The 15,241-nt window shown below is 41.1% G+C and overlaps 2 protein-coding genes across 2 annotated transcripts; one reads left to right on the top strand and one right to left on the bottom strand.

Moving 5' to 3' along the window:
• Positions 1 to 2,100: 2,100 nt before the first annotated feature.
• LOC133142331 (dual specificity protein phosphatase 26-like) lies at positions 2,101 to 12,259 on the bottom strand. Its single transcript, XM_061263493.1, has 5 exons — positions 12,161 to 12,259; positions 9,855 to 9,955; positions 8,983 to 9,190; positions 8,280 to 8,491; positions 2,101 to 7,091 (listed from the first exon to the last, which is right to left on the bottom strand). The coding sequence occupies exons 3-5, from the start codon at positions 9,159 to 9,161 to the stop codon at positions 6,892 to 6,894; spliced, it is 591 nt and encodes a 196-aa protein (XP_061119477.1). The 5' UTR covers positions 9,162 to 9,190; positions 9,855 to 9,955; positions 12,161 to 12,259; the 3' UTR covers positions 2,101 to 6,891.
• On the top strand, positions 11,468 to 13,669 carry LOC133142332 (U6 snRNA-associated Sm-like protein LSm1). The gene is made up of 4 exons (XM_061263495.1): positions 11,468 to 11,653; positions 12,231 to 12,299; positions 12,703 to 12,818; positions 13,065 to 13,669. Exons 1-4 carry the CDS (start codon positions 11,608 to 11,610, stop codon positions 13,233 to 13,235), a joined length of 402 nt encoding a protein of 133 aa, XP_061119479.1. The 5' UTR covers positions 11,468 to 11,607; the 3' UTR covers positions 13,236 to 13,669.
• Positions 13,670 to 15,241: the final 1,572 nt, after the last annotated feature.

Raw genomic sequence — 15,241 nt, 5'->3', positions numbered from 1 at the left:
CACTGTAGTTATTTTAAGGAGGGGAGGGGGTATTGTGTTTTTTTATTAAAATTGTTTAATTATGGAGTCAATATTTCATATTTCACCTAATTAAGTTGCGGCATATTTGGTTGTGGCATAATTGGTTTGGGATAGCAAATATAGTTGCCTAATATTGTTATTTTGCTGTTACTATACAGAAACATGTAACATGAATATGCATATGAATACACACACACACACACACACACACACACACACACACACACACACACACACACACACACACACACACACACACACACACTACACTACATTCACTTTGGAATCTCTGAAGCTCAATATCTCAAAACTACTCTGAACGCAGATAGAGCCCGCCAATTCTCAGAATTGGTTTTCATTGAATTTGGCACAGCAGTAGGGTTTCTGAGCTGGGCCCTGTAGCTGCCAGGCAGAGGCCATGACATTTGATGGCTTTGTCTGCAGTAGTGGGAACCAGCACTGCAGAGTTACATTCTGAATAGTGGAGAGCATACCTGCTATAGATATGTGTGTTTGTTTTTTTTAAAATAACAAACCTCTTGCGATCTCGTCTGGGAAACAATTTATATTGGCAGAATTCTGTTCTTAACAATTATGGATATAACGCAAATATTGTTATTATATTATATAATATTTTACTCAACAATACAGAGGGCAAACAACATGAGCCAGCATTATTTATTTTATTTGAAAAATAAATAATGGCTAACCAGAACCTGTTGTGCAACCCATATGACAGACCTGCTAGTGTCTGTGAGAAGTCAGGCGTGAACTGTGCAATCTTGGTGCTTCACCCCAAACAGACCTGACCTTCTCAGGGATGAAATTTCAGTTTGGCCGAGGGGAAAACTATGGAAATATACAGTGGGGGTTTGGACCATTTGCAAATAACGCAAAGAAAGCACAGCAATTTAGCGTAGACTAAGTGTTGCTGAAACGACATTGCACACATGTATTGTTCATTACTGCCACCCAGTGGCAAAATTTTATTTTATTTAAGCTTCAGAATACAGCGGTTATAAATCCGTGCTCAATTATAAATAACTGCATAATTAAAATTCATACTGTTAGAATGGTAACACTGCTGTTCCAGTGCTATTAGATATGTCTAAATATATTAAGCCAGGATTTCCAGATTGAAAAATCCAACACTAGGATGCAGTTATATTACTAAAGATATAATCTCTCATCTCACCCAAGTTTGTAGATCTTTTTTCAAGCTGACAATCTTTATGTTATTCTCAATGACACTGTCATTCATACTAATTAAATTAATATTGTTTTGCTGTTATCAATTTTAAGAAGTCATATAACAAAGTTATAAGCAATACAGTTACTGTGTATAAGTCAAATATAAGTGCGAGCAAATAAATAATTACAATTATTGATAGCATTGATGAAAACAAAAAACATCTAATGAGGAGCAGTTCTGCAGGCAGAAATGTGTTGTGAACAAGAGAAGTCAGAGGAGAAGGGCCAGACTGCTCAAAGCTGACAGTAACACAAATAACCACACATTACAGCAGTGGTATGCAGAAGAGCATCTCTGAACACACGTCAACCTCTAACATGTCAAACCTGTAAGTGGATAGGCTACAGCAGCAGATGACTTAATGAGTCAAAAAAATAAGTGTAACAAATACATAATGACATGCTCAATAAACATACTCACTGAGTGTATGCCCTCTGCTTAAGACATTTGGGAGATTAAATTGTTTGGTTTACACCTCACAGGTTTAATAAAGGGAGAAGTTGGTGCTCGCACATAATGCACTGAGGTTTTGCTGTCTAAAAATAAGACTAAAGGCAACCGTTTGGCTAATGCTGTTATGTAACCGTTATACTGCACCGATGGGCCCCGCTGTCTGCTATTGAATCCACACTGTGCCAGCACTGGCTGGCAGCCTGGCAGGATGAAGCACACTAAGCATTTTATCACACAGCAGTGGCTACAGGCCAACTGGGTGATTTCAGGCCTGCATGTTTACAGTAAGAGTATGATGGGCATTCCTGATTGGAGAGAAAAGGTGTGTGCGTCAACATACAGGCAGAAAAGACCAAGCACGGACAGCAGGGGACTCATAGCTAATGCAAGTTTATTTATTACACACAATTTTCAACAGTACAGAGAGTTATTAAAAAGAAAGCATTAAAAAATGCAACAAAAATAGTTGGAAGTAACAAAGAATTGGGACACTGTACTTTAAAAATAAAAAGTAATTAGTTAAGGCATCATGATCACCTCCGTTTGTTGTTTCATTTAAGTAAATCCACAGGTTTTTGGTGATACAAAAATAAGGATCAATAGAAAACAATTCAAGTATTCCTATAGAAAGGTTCTTTGTTAAAAATGGGAAGGTAAGAATGTATAAACAGATTTCTGTAGTTTCTATGTTTACTTGGCACAAAAATACCAAATGACTAGATAGTATGCACCAGATTGTTTCTGCAATACGGTGGAATGGTGACAAAAAGACTATTTGGAATCTGTCTTTTTTGTCACTTTTTTCTTCAGCCAAATGTTGCCAACTCCTCAGAGCTAAAAAGTTGCCGGATTGCCCTCAGAAAGTTACTCTTTATGGACAAAGGATACTGTGGGCAGGGGAAGGTGGTTATCCAGAGGGTAAAAATTAAGATGTTTTCTACATGCATCCTTTGGGACCACAATAGTTCAATGAGCAAGTTAGCTCAATGTCACTAATGTTTTACAGATGTAAGTAACAATAAAAACTATTGTTAGCACTACAGCAACTTCTGGGTGTTAACATTATAATTATTCTGTGCAGTGACAGAGTTGGCAACTTTGTGCCAGACCAACTCAAAATCCTCAAGTTTGCAATAGGGTAAATTCTACAATTGTATTGGTCTGTGTTTGGCTCTACATCCAAGATTTAATTCAGCTGACTAGCAACATTGTGTTCTGTTCACAAACAAACTTTAATCCAAAATTACAATTTTTATTTCTCCCACAGCAATATGAATTATCTTTTTTGATGGTCTGAAAAAAGTTTAAGTACGAAAAACATCATACTCGTGAAATTCATAACTTTTGTTTGGACACAATTACATTTTGATTAAATCTGGACCTTGCTTATGAGCTATAGCACCACCCATTGACTGAAAGAGGAAGTGCAGATATCTGGCTCCAGCAATATTCAGCTAATGGATTCCCTTTTATGTCTGGCTGACATTTTGAATCCAGGAATGTAACAATTGCAAAACTCCCATTGCATAATGGGTTTGAGACACTTCAGGTCAGGATACCGACAGCATACTATCTGTAATGTACAAGTCCTTGTACCTTCAATTTACACGCACACATGGGTATATTCTGTGTATTGCTTGCAGAGCCAGTTATTTTTCTGCAAACATATGGGATACTTGAAATGACTACAAAATGGTCTGTCACGATACAAAAACTATACCATTTATCTTTTATCCCTCTTTTTATCCATCCTTTGACTCATACTGTGTGTGATCTTGATAATATTAAGCACAAACTCATACCGTTTCATATGTATAAATAATACGGGCCTCACCTTTCCCTCCTCTTTCATACCCTTCCTTTTTTACCCTATTCCCCAATCTTCCCCCAATCCCATTCAATACTGTCCGCTCAAGCTGAAATATATTTCCTTGTGCTACCATTTCGGCCAGTTCTTGCTCAAAAAAGAGATAATTGATCTCAAGTAACGACCTGGTAAAATAAAGGTAAAATAATAAGGGCAAAAAATAATGAAAACATATATAAACCTGCAAAAGAGCCTTTGCGCTTTCTGACTGATGCAGAAAGAGGTTTCGCTTTCTTACATGCCTTTTGAACACATCTCACCCTGTTCTTATTTTAAAGTAATCTCACAAATGACTTTGACACAGGCAGTGCAAGCAAGTGCACACGTATGTGAACACAAACACATAAAACTCACCAGCAGAAACAGTTAATCTCAATTAACGGTCCAAACACAACTGACACATAACGCAATCACAAAAATAAAACACCATAATCATCGTAGGAATGATTACATATATTTTTGTTTTCGGGGGCATAGGAGGTGAAGGGCAGTGGCTAATATAACAGTGCTTTCCTGTGCCCACTCCACATTTACCAACATGAAAAGGAGTGCGAAGTTTCAGTTAAAAATAACCCCAAATAAATGTTTAATTCAGAACTTCCTAAAATATTGTTTTGAGAACCCCAATCTTACCCAAGAAGGGCAGGTGTGGTTGGTGGTTTTTATTCTGGACAATACTAAAGGTATTGTATAAGACAACACTTCAATGAAAAGCTTGATGAGTTCAATGGTCTTGAACAGGGGCTGTTGTGCCTCCAAAGCAACATTATTAAGCCTCCAGGTATAGTACTTCTGTATATTACCTGATTATTCTAATTTGTAACTATTTCCTACGGTGCATGTCATCTCTGCGGGGGTCAAGGCGGTAAGTGCGAGCACATTGATAAGTGCATTATGTGCGAGCACATTGATAACTGATTGACCACAAACCACCAAATGCCCTTCACCTGCCACTGCCTAGCCAGAGATATTCAGAAACCTCTCTGAATATCTCAAATCAATCAGTCAATCAATCAATAGATGTGTCCATCATTTAGGTTAATGCAACATAGTCCCTTTACATAGTCCCAGAGTGTGCACAAAGCAAACCTCCACATCCCTATCAACTCTCAAATATTCCCAAACTAGTTGCCAACACTTTAAGGGGAAGCACTCAAATCTGGTACAACACATCTGGCATTGAACACCTGCAGTATCCTCAAACATTCCCAAACTCCTTGTGTACATTTCAATAAGACATACCGGTACTCCTTGTTTGGCTCCTCGCAGTACCTAAAAAAAAAGGCCTGGACAGTAATCACAGATATGAAAATCACAGTTCAGCTGTTTAACGTTGGCCGGAGTAATCAGCCTCTTGCAAGATACTGTATAAGGAGTGGGGAAAATTACCTTTAAGAAGCGCAATGTAAGCACAATGGGCCCGATTTACACCTTTTAGCACACACAAAACTAATAGCACAAATTATCATTGGTGCAAACAAATACAATGGCCAATCACTGGTCTTTTTGTGGGCGCTAAAAGGTTTTGCACATACTAAAAGTCCTGGTGAATATGTCCCAAAGTGTTTATTTTTATGCGTATGCAGGTTTATGATTACATGGGCGTCATTGTACATGGTTAACTGTATCTCGCAATAAGAATGGAGACCTACATGCCAGATAAGGCTTTTGTTTGCTTATTTCAGGATTATTTTTCCTAAAATAACTAACTTTCACAAGACAGGTACTGGACTAAGAAAAGTGAAAATCAAAATGAGAAAGACTAATGACTAGGATACACTAGAGAATAAATTGTACACATTCCTATTTCCAGATGAACACCACTGCACAATAACAGCAGTCTATGCCCAAGCTGAAATACGCACTAATTCTCTTTTTCACAGGACAAAGTCAGATTTAACACTTAAAATACTCCAAAAGGACAACACGGGCACAATCACTTGGCCACAATCCAAATCTACGGAATACAGTATATGCTACATTTGAACAGAGCCGGCCTATGTTATGCACCCGGCGGTTCAGTGCTACACGACACTGTCTGGATTCCTATTGTACGAGACAAAAAATGGAAAAGGAGCAGAAGCCTGCAAAATCACAATGCAGCAGCAGGCCACCAAACTGAAGATGCTTGAGGTATTTATCACTCCCAAAGTCCAACGGCCCTTTACCACATTGTCGGCCCCTCCTTGGTATCTGTCCAGTAACTTTCTGTCAGAATACAGTAACACTGTCTAACACTGACTATAGCAGAAGTGGAGTAACTCTGTCACACTGTAACAGCAGTAGAGCACTAGAGAACTCCATTTCAGGTTGCTCTAGGGAAAGAGAGAGAGAGAGAGAGCAAGAAAGAGACAGAGTAAGATAAAGACTGATAAAGAGAGAAAGAGAGAGAGAGAGCGAGCAAGTCCATTACAGTTTGCTCTAGGGAGAGAGAGATTGCTTTCCTGATTGAGAGGCAGCTCTAAACCAGTCACAGACAAGCCTCCTACATACATTTGTCCATTGCAAAAATTCAGCACTTCACAATCCAGGCAGTTGAAGCTTTAAATAAGAAATTTAAGGAGCTACAGTATAGTGCTCCATGTCCTCTGAAAGCCAGAGTGGATTGCACCGGTCGGTCTGCTGAGGACTGAACCCGTGAGCTGCTGAGAATTCTCCGGAACAGTCACACTGTGACATCCCCAGGATGGCAAGGTCACCCAGCAGGCACGCGTAAACAGGTTTCAGCACCAGAGCACACAGTGAGACCGAAGAGCTGAAGCCTGCCTATATAATTTGGCTCTTTCACTAAACATTTTCAGCGGCGTTTCCGCAATTTGTGAGTGACCCAGCCTCTGAGAAACAAAGAAATGATGCTACATCTTGATTCTGTGCACCAAACAAGTGCAAAGCTTTTCTATGTATAAAATTAAGACAAACTCTTTGTGAGACAAACTCACTTACACGTCTGCTGAGTGGCCTGCAATCAACTATGGGGATGACAGTGCCCAAGTTGACAGGTTCACTTGTTTGGCCGAGTCATTTCGATACCCTCCACTCTTTCAGCCGTGATGGGACAACTCCCATTTACCACTGTATGCCTGTCTGTGGAATCACAATCGGTCATCAGGAACGGACACCTGTTTAAGACGAGACAGGGCGTCGGACTGACAGAACAGCACGTCCCCTGAAGAGTAAACCAGTTACACGAGTTAAAACACTCATCTCGCAGAGGGAGAGAGAGAGAGAAGGGGAGAGAGGGAGAGCAGAAGAGAGAGGGTTTGGAGGGTTCGGGTTTGGCTCCGGCGCTCCTCCTTCCTTAGGTCTTGCGGCTGTCCCGTAGGATGCCGTCCAGCCCGTTGAGCTGCCTCAGGAAGCCGCGGTTGGGGATGACCCCGCGGTGGTCTTTCACCGTCCGGATGGCCTCCACCAGGGTCAGGTTCTGACGGATCATCAGGTACGCCAGCACCAGCGTGGCCGACCGGCTCACCCCCACCGCGCAATGCACCAGGATCTTCCCTGCGCAGTCGCAGAACCGGACCGGGAAAACACAAACCTCGGTTACCTCTACCGTCACCGGAGATGGAGGGCAGATAACAAACATGGTGTATAATTCGCTCATTTATTTTTAAAAACGAATTGACATAAACCTGGATTTTATACCACAGGTTTTACATTGATTTTGTGCACCTGCGATGTATACATGTTATCCTGTGAGGATCAGAGCATGGCCTATAAATAACAATAAGTAAGCTACTCGTTTCACATTAAGCAAACAAATTTGAAATGCCGCAGTTAGCCATGAGAAGGGTACAGGATGGTATGCACACATGTACTCTGGGTCAGTGGAAACATGCATTCACTTCATTTTTAGGTGAACTGCTCCTTTAAGTAATTGTTTGCAATATAGCACAATAAGCACAATGTGAACATGGGATTTCACGGGATGCGTAGCAACTGCACTTCTGACATAATACATAATGTGACTCAACAGGGTAAATAATCCCATAAAAACATAAAAAGTGTCCAATCAAAAAAAACAGCTTGTTGAAATTCTGGGATTGCAACTGCGGTTGGGACGACAACTAGCATACACAGTGGTCCCCCGGGACTGAGTTTGACAATAACTGCGCTAGCAGACAGGTTGCAGTGAGGCAGTGGAGCTGCAAAGGAGCTGGTGGCTGGTCCTGCTGCAGCTGGTAGTGCCAGTGGGCCGATAGGTGCTCTGCCCCCGGGCACTGCCAGTGGGCCGATAGGTGCTCTGCCCCCGGGCACTGCCAGTGGGCCGATAGGTGCTCTGCCCCCGGGCACTGCCAGTGGGCCGATAGGTGCTCTGCCCCCGGGCACTGCCAGTGGGCCGATAGGTGCTCTGCCCCCGGGCACTGCCAGTGGGCCGATAGGTGCTCTGCCCCCGGGCACTGCCAGTGGGCCGATAGGTACTCTGCCCCCGGGCACTGCCAGTGGGCCGATAGGTACTCTGCCCCCGGGCACTGCCAGTGGGCCGATAGGTGCTCTGCCCCCGGGCACTGCCAGTGGGCCGATAGGTGCTCTGCCCCCGGGCACTGCCAGTGGGCCGATAGGTACTCTGCCCCCGGGCACTGCCAGTGGGCCGATAGGTGCTCTGCCCCCGGGCACTGCCAGTGGGCCGATAGGTGCTCTGCCCCCTGGGCACTGCCAGGCAGTTTTGATTTGTCAGCGATCACTCACCCCCAGTGCTGAGAGCTTTGTGAATGAACTCAGCCGCTGGGTAGAAGTTGACACTCATGTCGAACGTGGGCGAATCATGCGCCTCGATGCCGTGGTAGGTGATGTTCATGCCCCCGTAGTACTCCGCGCCCCCTCGCCACTTGCTGTGTGCGCAGTTCAGGATGTGCGTGATGCCCAGCTTCACCAGCTCACGACGGTCAGCTGCAATGTCTCTGCAATGTCATTTCTAATTAATATCATTCGCACACAGTTAAATCACCATTAACAAAGACACTGAAACCCGCTTTCAGGGGGCTGTGGGTGCACAGTAGTCCTTACTGCACAGTGGTACTTTTCTACACTTCGCACTTTCCTACAGTGTGTTACTGTAACTACAAAATGACTTTATATACATGAGGGATCAAATTTAATTCTGCTTAAATTTGTCAATATACAAAACCATTTGCCAGTTTAGGTGGATGACATCCCGTTACTTACTCATGTAAGGGTCCGACTGGTTATTGTCTGGGTGATTATAGTAACGGTAACTGTGAAAGGACAACAAGCATAGGCTACAATCCATGACAAGACACTATGCAATGTTTCCATCGCATAGTTGTATCATTGAGAACGAGTAGGCTACGATCATTGGTGACCAATAGCTGTGTTAAGAAAAATATATTAATGCTAACTAAATAATAACTAGACTAAAATAATAACTTACTGGTCGCCAATGTAGAGGCCTGGCCAAACTTCGTCGGCATGGTTGCAGGCGGTTTTCCCTGTGTACAGGAGCCGCTCGAGCTCAGCCACGGTCAGCACGGGCGCGCCGCGTTCCGAGTCTCTTCTACTCGGGGACCGTGAGCTGCTCCGAGATCGAGAGAACCTCGACATGAACGCCATTGGAGATGCTGAATTCGCTGAAGATTAGCCTTAGCAGGAAAACAGAGCGCAATAACCATTCTCGATTTTTAATTTGTAATAAAAGGAAACAAGACAGCACAGCTTATCCTATTTACGCGAAACACAAAAATAACTCCACAGGTAGCCTACTAGCCTGACTTCAAATTCTCTCCACGCATAATTGCTGATACGATTTAAGGATAATTACCTTCTATTCGCCCAAATATACCAGTGTCTGCAACATATTCATATAAGGTCCAAGACTATAAAATTACAGTTTTTCTTATAAACAAGCCAACTGAATGAAACCATAGCACACCCATAAACTTTGGGGCTACACATTCTATATGCAAAATAACCATGCATAATATATCGATTCAAATTGCATAAACCTGATGAATGTCCACGCTTTCATGCACATAGGCTATCATATTTGTTTACTTTCACTGACGTGCTCGTTACACCAGACTTCCCCCCTTATTTCGTATTATTTCACGATAACTCAATTTAATCATTAATTCATCACATGCGCAATATCAGCAACGTCAATCGAATGCAATTCATAAAAGACGAAATCCCCCCATCGGACAGAAAAAAAGATATCACAAAACCGGGAGTGGTGCAAAATTACACATAACGTCGCTTCGTGCAGAATTCCTCATCAGCAACGTTCGATGGACTCAGTGTCCCTACCTGAGATGGTGCACGTCTCAGTCCGCCTCAGTCCTGGCACGAATATTCCAGCACAGCGCAAGAAGCCATGTTTTTCCAACATCCGCACAGTGTCAAACGGACTGTTCAAAGCGGATTTGTTTTTATATGCGATGTCATTAACGCCCTTCCAAAACATCCAGCATGATAGTATTTTTGCATCAACAAGTAAAAACCCACGAACCTAATATTTGCTGTGGATAAAAGAGGCCTAACATTAATTAGCCTACGTATAGAAAATATTCTATAGGTAAAAGGTAGCTACAATACGTTTTTCCCAAAACAATTGGCCAGTCATATTTAGTGAATCTTCTATAGGTTATATTATTTCACAGGCTATTAAACTCCGATCTAGTTGAAATGAAATGCATCACAGTAGCATTAATTAGTCTTCATCCCGGCCGTACCGCGTTTGTAAAGTAACACGACCTGCTCACATTTAACACATGCTGGTCTATTGGATGTAGGAGACTATAAAATATTTTAGTATCAGATTATATAGGCTAATTTAGACAGCAACCGGAACGACCAACAGGTAATATTTCGTTGTTACGCGCCATTTATCATGCCCATACATACATAGCCTACATGCAGGCTTGAAACATAAATAAATATTACAAACACCATTTTGGGCAATAGCGTCACACCTCCGTCATTCATGGGCAAAAGCCAAAACATTAATTAAAACTAATCTTTATTCTGTAAAACTATAATTTATTCGTAATTGAAATAAAAAAGAGTTAAATGGTAAAAAAAGAAGAAGAAGAAAACAACAATTTCGCTAAATGGTAGCCTACCCCAACAAATCACACATGCTTTGCTTTTTATTATTCAAGACTTTGGCGCCATCGTGTGATGTAAATATGTATGGTTCATTTTTGGTTGTGAAAAGCGGGGCCCGTGCCCAAATTAAAGCCCCATGGAGCTGCCATCGGGGCCTTGGAAAGGAAAGTATTGAAAGCATCAATCACAAAACATCAAGACATAAGCAATTATTCATGTAAATATATCTTACCTGAGGACCCTTTTCTCAAGTAAGATATATTTACCATCATTAGCCTTTCCGAATATAATATTTACCATGATTCTGTTTTCACAAATTATATTTCCGATTAGTCCATCCAGGATATTTACTATGAGTCATCCTGATTTTCCATGTTTTTAAGCGTTTTTGCCATGATCCTGTTCACGCGCAGAGGTAGAGGTAATTTAAGTTAAGTGTTTCGTGCGGTAGTTAATTGTAACCTGATTGGAAACAACACCAGAATAAAACTAAAAATGGGTGGTTATCGACAGGCAATGCTGTCTACCAAGCGCCTTTCAGGGCAAAGTGAAGTTGACGCCTTCAGCGAATAGAAAGGCTCTGGGGTCCAAGTACTTTCCTTCCCTCAGTGAAGCCTAGGAGGCAGAAGCTTGTGGAATTGGAAAACTAATCGCGACGGGTTTAGCAAACTAGCTATCTCAGTAACATAGATACAGATACATTTGATGTAGGCTATACATAATTTGTGGTTGACCGAGATGAACCTGCTGCCTTCCAGGTGTCACTGAGGAAAGGAAAGTGCCATGGGCATAAAAAGGGTTAACCCTGGCAGGAAGTTGTTTCCAGGGTTTCCCCACTTCCTGCGATGCAAGGTTGCATATTGTTGGGAAGATTCATGGCCTTATACAGACAAAATAGGCTCTTTAAAATATCCCAGTTGAAACAGAGTTGCGGACAGGTGCACGGAACAAAATGAATTATATGCCAGGAACAGCAAGCCTCATCGAGGATATCGATAGTAAGTGTAGTCTAAGGTTGTACTCGTGGGCTAACTTGCTAACGTTAGCATGTGAACTTGCTATGTTATAGCAAGTGACTTAGCTAGCAGTTAACTAACTACAAGCCACGTAAGTAGCTAGCAAGTTCTTTAATCAACCACCGTGAGTTATGCACGTTTAATTATTCCACACAGTAAATTCATTAGCAGTGCAGCCACTTGCTGGACAAATAATTGGTTAACATGGTTCTGTTTACCGTTTTTAGGTTGGTATGTTTGCAATCAATCTACATGTTGGATTACAAACATACCAACTATATGTTTGCAATTGTATGAAGTTAATTAATAATTAGTTATATGAAGTTAGACATTACAAGTGTTTGCGTAACTTAATATGATTAAGATTATAAATTAACTACCAATCTGACCTTGATACTTGGGCAGCAAATTTCTGTTAACTAACGTTAGATGTATTGATATTGTTGTTTGTACAGCAATATGACATTTGACGTTGCATCTTAGACCTACCCATGAGTTGTATCGTGCTTCAATGTCTTTGGGGAATTTGCGTTCAAAGGCTTTTCCATTTAATTTTCAGAGAAGCACCTTGTTTTACTCCGAGACGGCAGAACGTTGATTGGATTTCTGAGAAGCATCGACCAGTTTGGTATGTAAGTACACTTGTGCTATTTGCCATGTATGGCAAGCTTATCCAGTAATTGTGTATCTCGGCCAGTAAAGCTGGGAATTTTCAGAATCATTTGGTGCGTCTGCCAGGACCAGCTATTGAGAATGTAACTTCTAGTAGGGCGTGGCTATAAACTTTACAGATGCTAGCTACGTCATTAAAGTAACTTGCATATGTACAAAAGTGGGTGTGTGAGTGTGAAGTCCCACCAAATTGAGTTTGAAAAATGACGCATAAAACATGCCTCTGTGGGTGGGTGTACTGGTAGCCTATTTGTTGCTGTTCGTGCATCTTGTTAACATTCAGGTCATGCAGGCTAAATGGAGAGAGTACAGACAACCCATAAACTCCTATTTCCTGTGTGCATGTATGTGTTTTTCAGCAAATCTGGTTTTACATCAAACCGTGGAAAGAATACACGTCGGCAAGAAATATGGCGACATTCCAAGAGGAATATTCATAGTCCGTGGAGAGAACGTCGTTCTTCTGGGAGAGATCGTGAGTGTCATGTGTGCATGTGTTTCTCGGCTAGGATAGTTTTGTTATATGGTATCGATCTATTGATTACTTTGAATGGTGTATTTAGTAACATGATTGTGCATTTGAGTTACTGAATGTGCCGTTGAGTTTCAATGCATCTTAGATAACTTGACTGTGTTTCAGTTCAAAAGTGCGTTCTAGCCTGGATGTTGATTTAAGAGACTGGGTTTGCGTTTGGGAGCTTGAATGTGTTTGCTTGGGCAGGACCTGGAGAAGGAGTGTGACACCGTTTTAAAGCAAGTGTCCATTGAAGAGATCCTGGAGGAACAGCGAGCACAGCAGCAAGCCAAGCTGGAGGCAGAGAAAGCCAAGCTGCAGGCGCTGAAAGAGAGAGGACTGTCGGTTCCCAGGGCAGACGTATTGGATGAATACTGATACAGACTACGCACTTTTTTCTTTTTTGCAATGAATTTCCGCTTCAGCTGACATTCGGACAAACCTTTTGGTTGACGCCGGGAATCTAAAGACGATGATTAATCGTTTTATTTTTATTGTGTGCTCATGTTGCATTTAAATTTGAATGGGAAGTATATTTAAACCACAATTATTTTGGTACATTTTGACGTCTGGAGCCATGTTAGGACCTAAGGTCTTGACAAAAAGCACTTGTCTTTGCAGGTTTAGTTTAGCTAATTGCATTGTTTCTTTGCTGAAAATAATGAGCTTGATTTATAGTGATATTATTATTTTAAATGCTCTCAGAAGATGACTTGATGGCTTATTTTAGTTGGTGCTTATATGGAAAAAGATGAATCAAGTAAATCACTGGAACAATTTTCGTTCTATTAAATTCTTCTTTTTTTATTGTTTGGGTGCTCATGTAGTCTAATTTCAATAGTTTGATGGCCTTGTGTTAGAGGAAGATCTGAAAGCAGTTGTAATCATACCAAAGTTGGCTCCTGCAACCCCATGGTGTTTGGAGAGATGCGATACAGTTCGATGGCTGCATTAACTCTAATGATCCTGCAATTAATGTCACCACTAGGGGGAGGACTTCTACACAAAACCAAATTGCTGCTGAAAATCAGCAATTTGACAAGCGTTGACATTAGCCTTGAGCACCGAACAAATTACTGCTTTATGTTGAACTCTCATGAATTTATGAAGATTCACACCAAAAACAAATGGATGTATTGGATTTTTAAAATTGTGCCAGAGGACAAAAGCAGGTAATATGGTATAATGGTGTCCATTCAGAATTGATACCTAACAAACTAAAGTATCAACCCCACTGTACTAGAAGCATAAACAAATGTGATCTGATCAATTGGACTTCAATAATTCATGACAAACCATCAGAACACAGCACAGTGCAACATGCCTACACCACAACCATCTACTGTTCATGACAAAATAAGACTTAAAAAAAAGAATTAAAATTAATTTGAAACGCTGTCCATGGAATCAGTTGTAATTCACAATGAATTGAAATGTCAAAGCATATACCAGTCAAGGTAGCAGTTGCACATTTCTTAGGATTCCTAACAAAACCCTTCTACTGCGGAAGGCCAAGACTAAAAATAGCCAGATGTAATTGTCAGAATTTGTACCATGCAAAGTTAATTTAAGTTTTTATCAAGTTATAGTAAGTCATGGAGCTACCGTACCCTTTTCATTAGTTAGAATGGAATGATTTGAAATGGATACGGTTTACCTTAGGCACAGACACTCAATCCGATGTCCTTTTTTGTGTCTTGTGTAAGAAATGTTTAGAAATGTCCAATGACATTAGTTCTGACTAACTGACATTTAAAAAAATATTAATCTGACTTTCAGCCACTTTTGGAGAGAAATGAAAGTAAAAGATCTATGGTTGAAACGCATGAAAATGTACTACAGTTGCTGAAAGCCTTCATCAGGGAAATATTTGGCCACTTAATCTTAATCTTGCACAAATTGAAATATAGGCCTGTGTGTGTCACCTTGTATTTTGAATGATTTAAACAAGGTTAACTATTCCTTCTACATGGATAATTCCCCATGTACACGGGAACACCTGTTACCGTTTGTGCTTTTATGGATTAGTCAAAAGTGGAAAAGGAGATTTGGATTAAAAGTTTATCACTGTAAACAGCCAGGATCATTCTAGAGAGCAGTCCATTGTCTTGGCAACATTCAACATAATATCTCCTATTATATATAATAATATCTCAGCCCACCAACCCAAACGTTTAACTTTGAATATAATTTAGCAATTGTAAGTACGAATTCTTCAAGTTCATAGAACTTTTCCCATCTTCAGTTTACAGTAGTAGGAAGAAGGGATGGCTGCTAAATGCTGTATCAGTTGTCTTTGACAAGCAGGCATGCCTCCTTTTTCGTTCGTGCGTCAGGACTAGCAAGTGGGTACGCCTCTTCCGATTAGTTGCCCTATAACGCTG

This window comes from Conger conger, chromosome 12 (assembly GCF_963514075.1).
Source record: "Conger conger chromosome 12, fConCon1.1, whole genome shotgun sequence".
NCBI lineage: Eukaryota > Metazoa > Chordata > Actinopteri > Anguilliformes > Congridae > Conger > Conger conger.
This window is presented reverse-complemented; position numbering and strand designations above follow the sequence as displayed.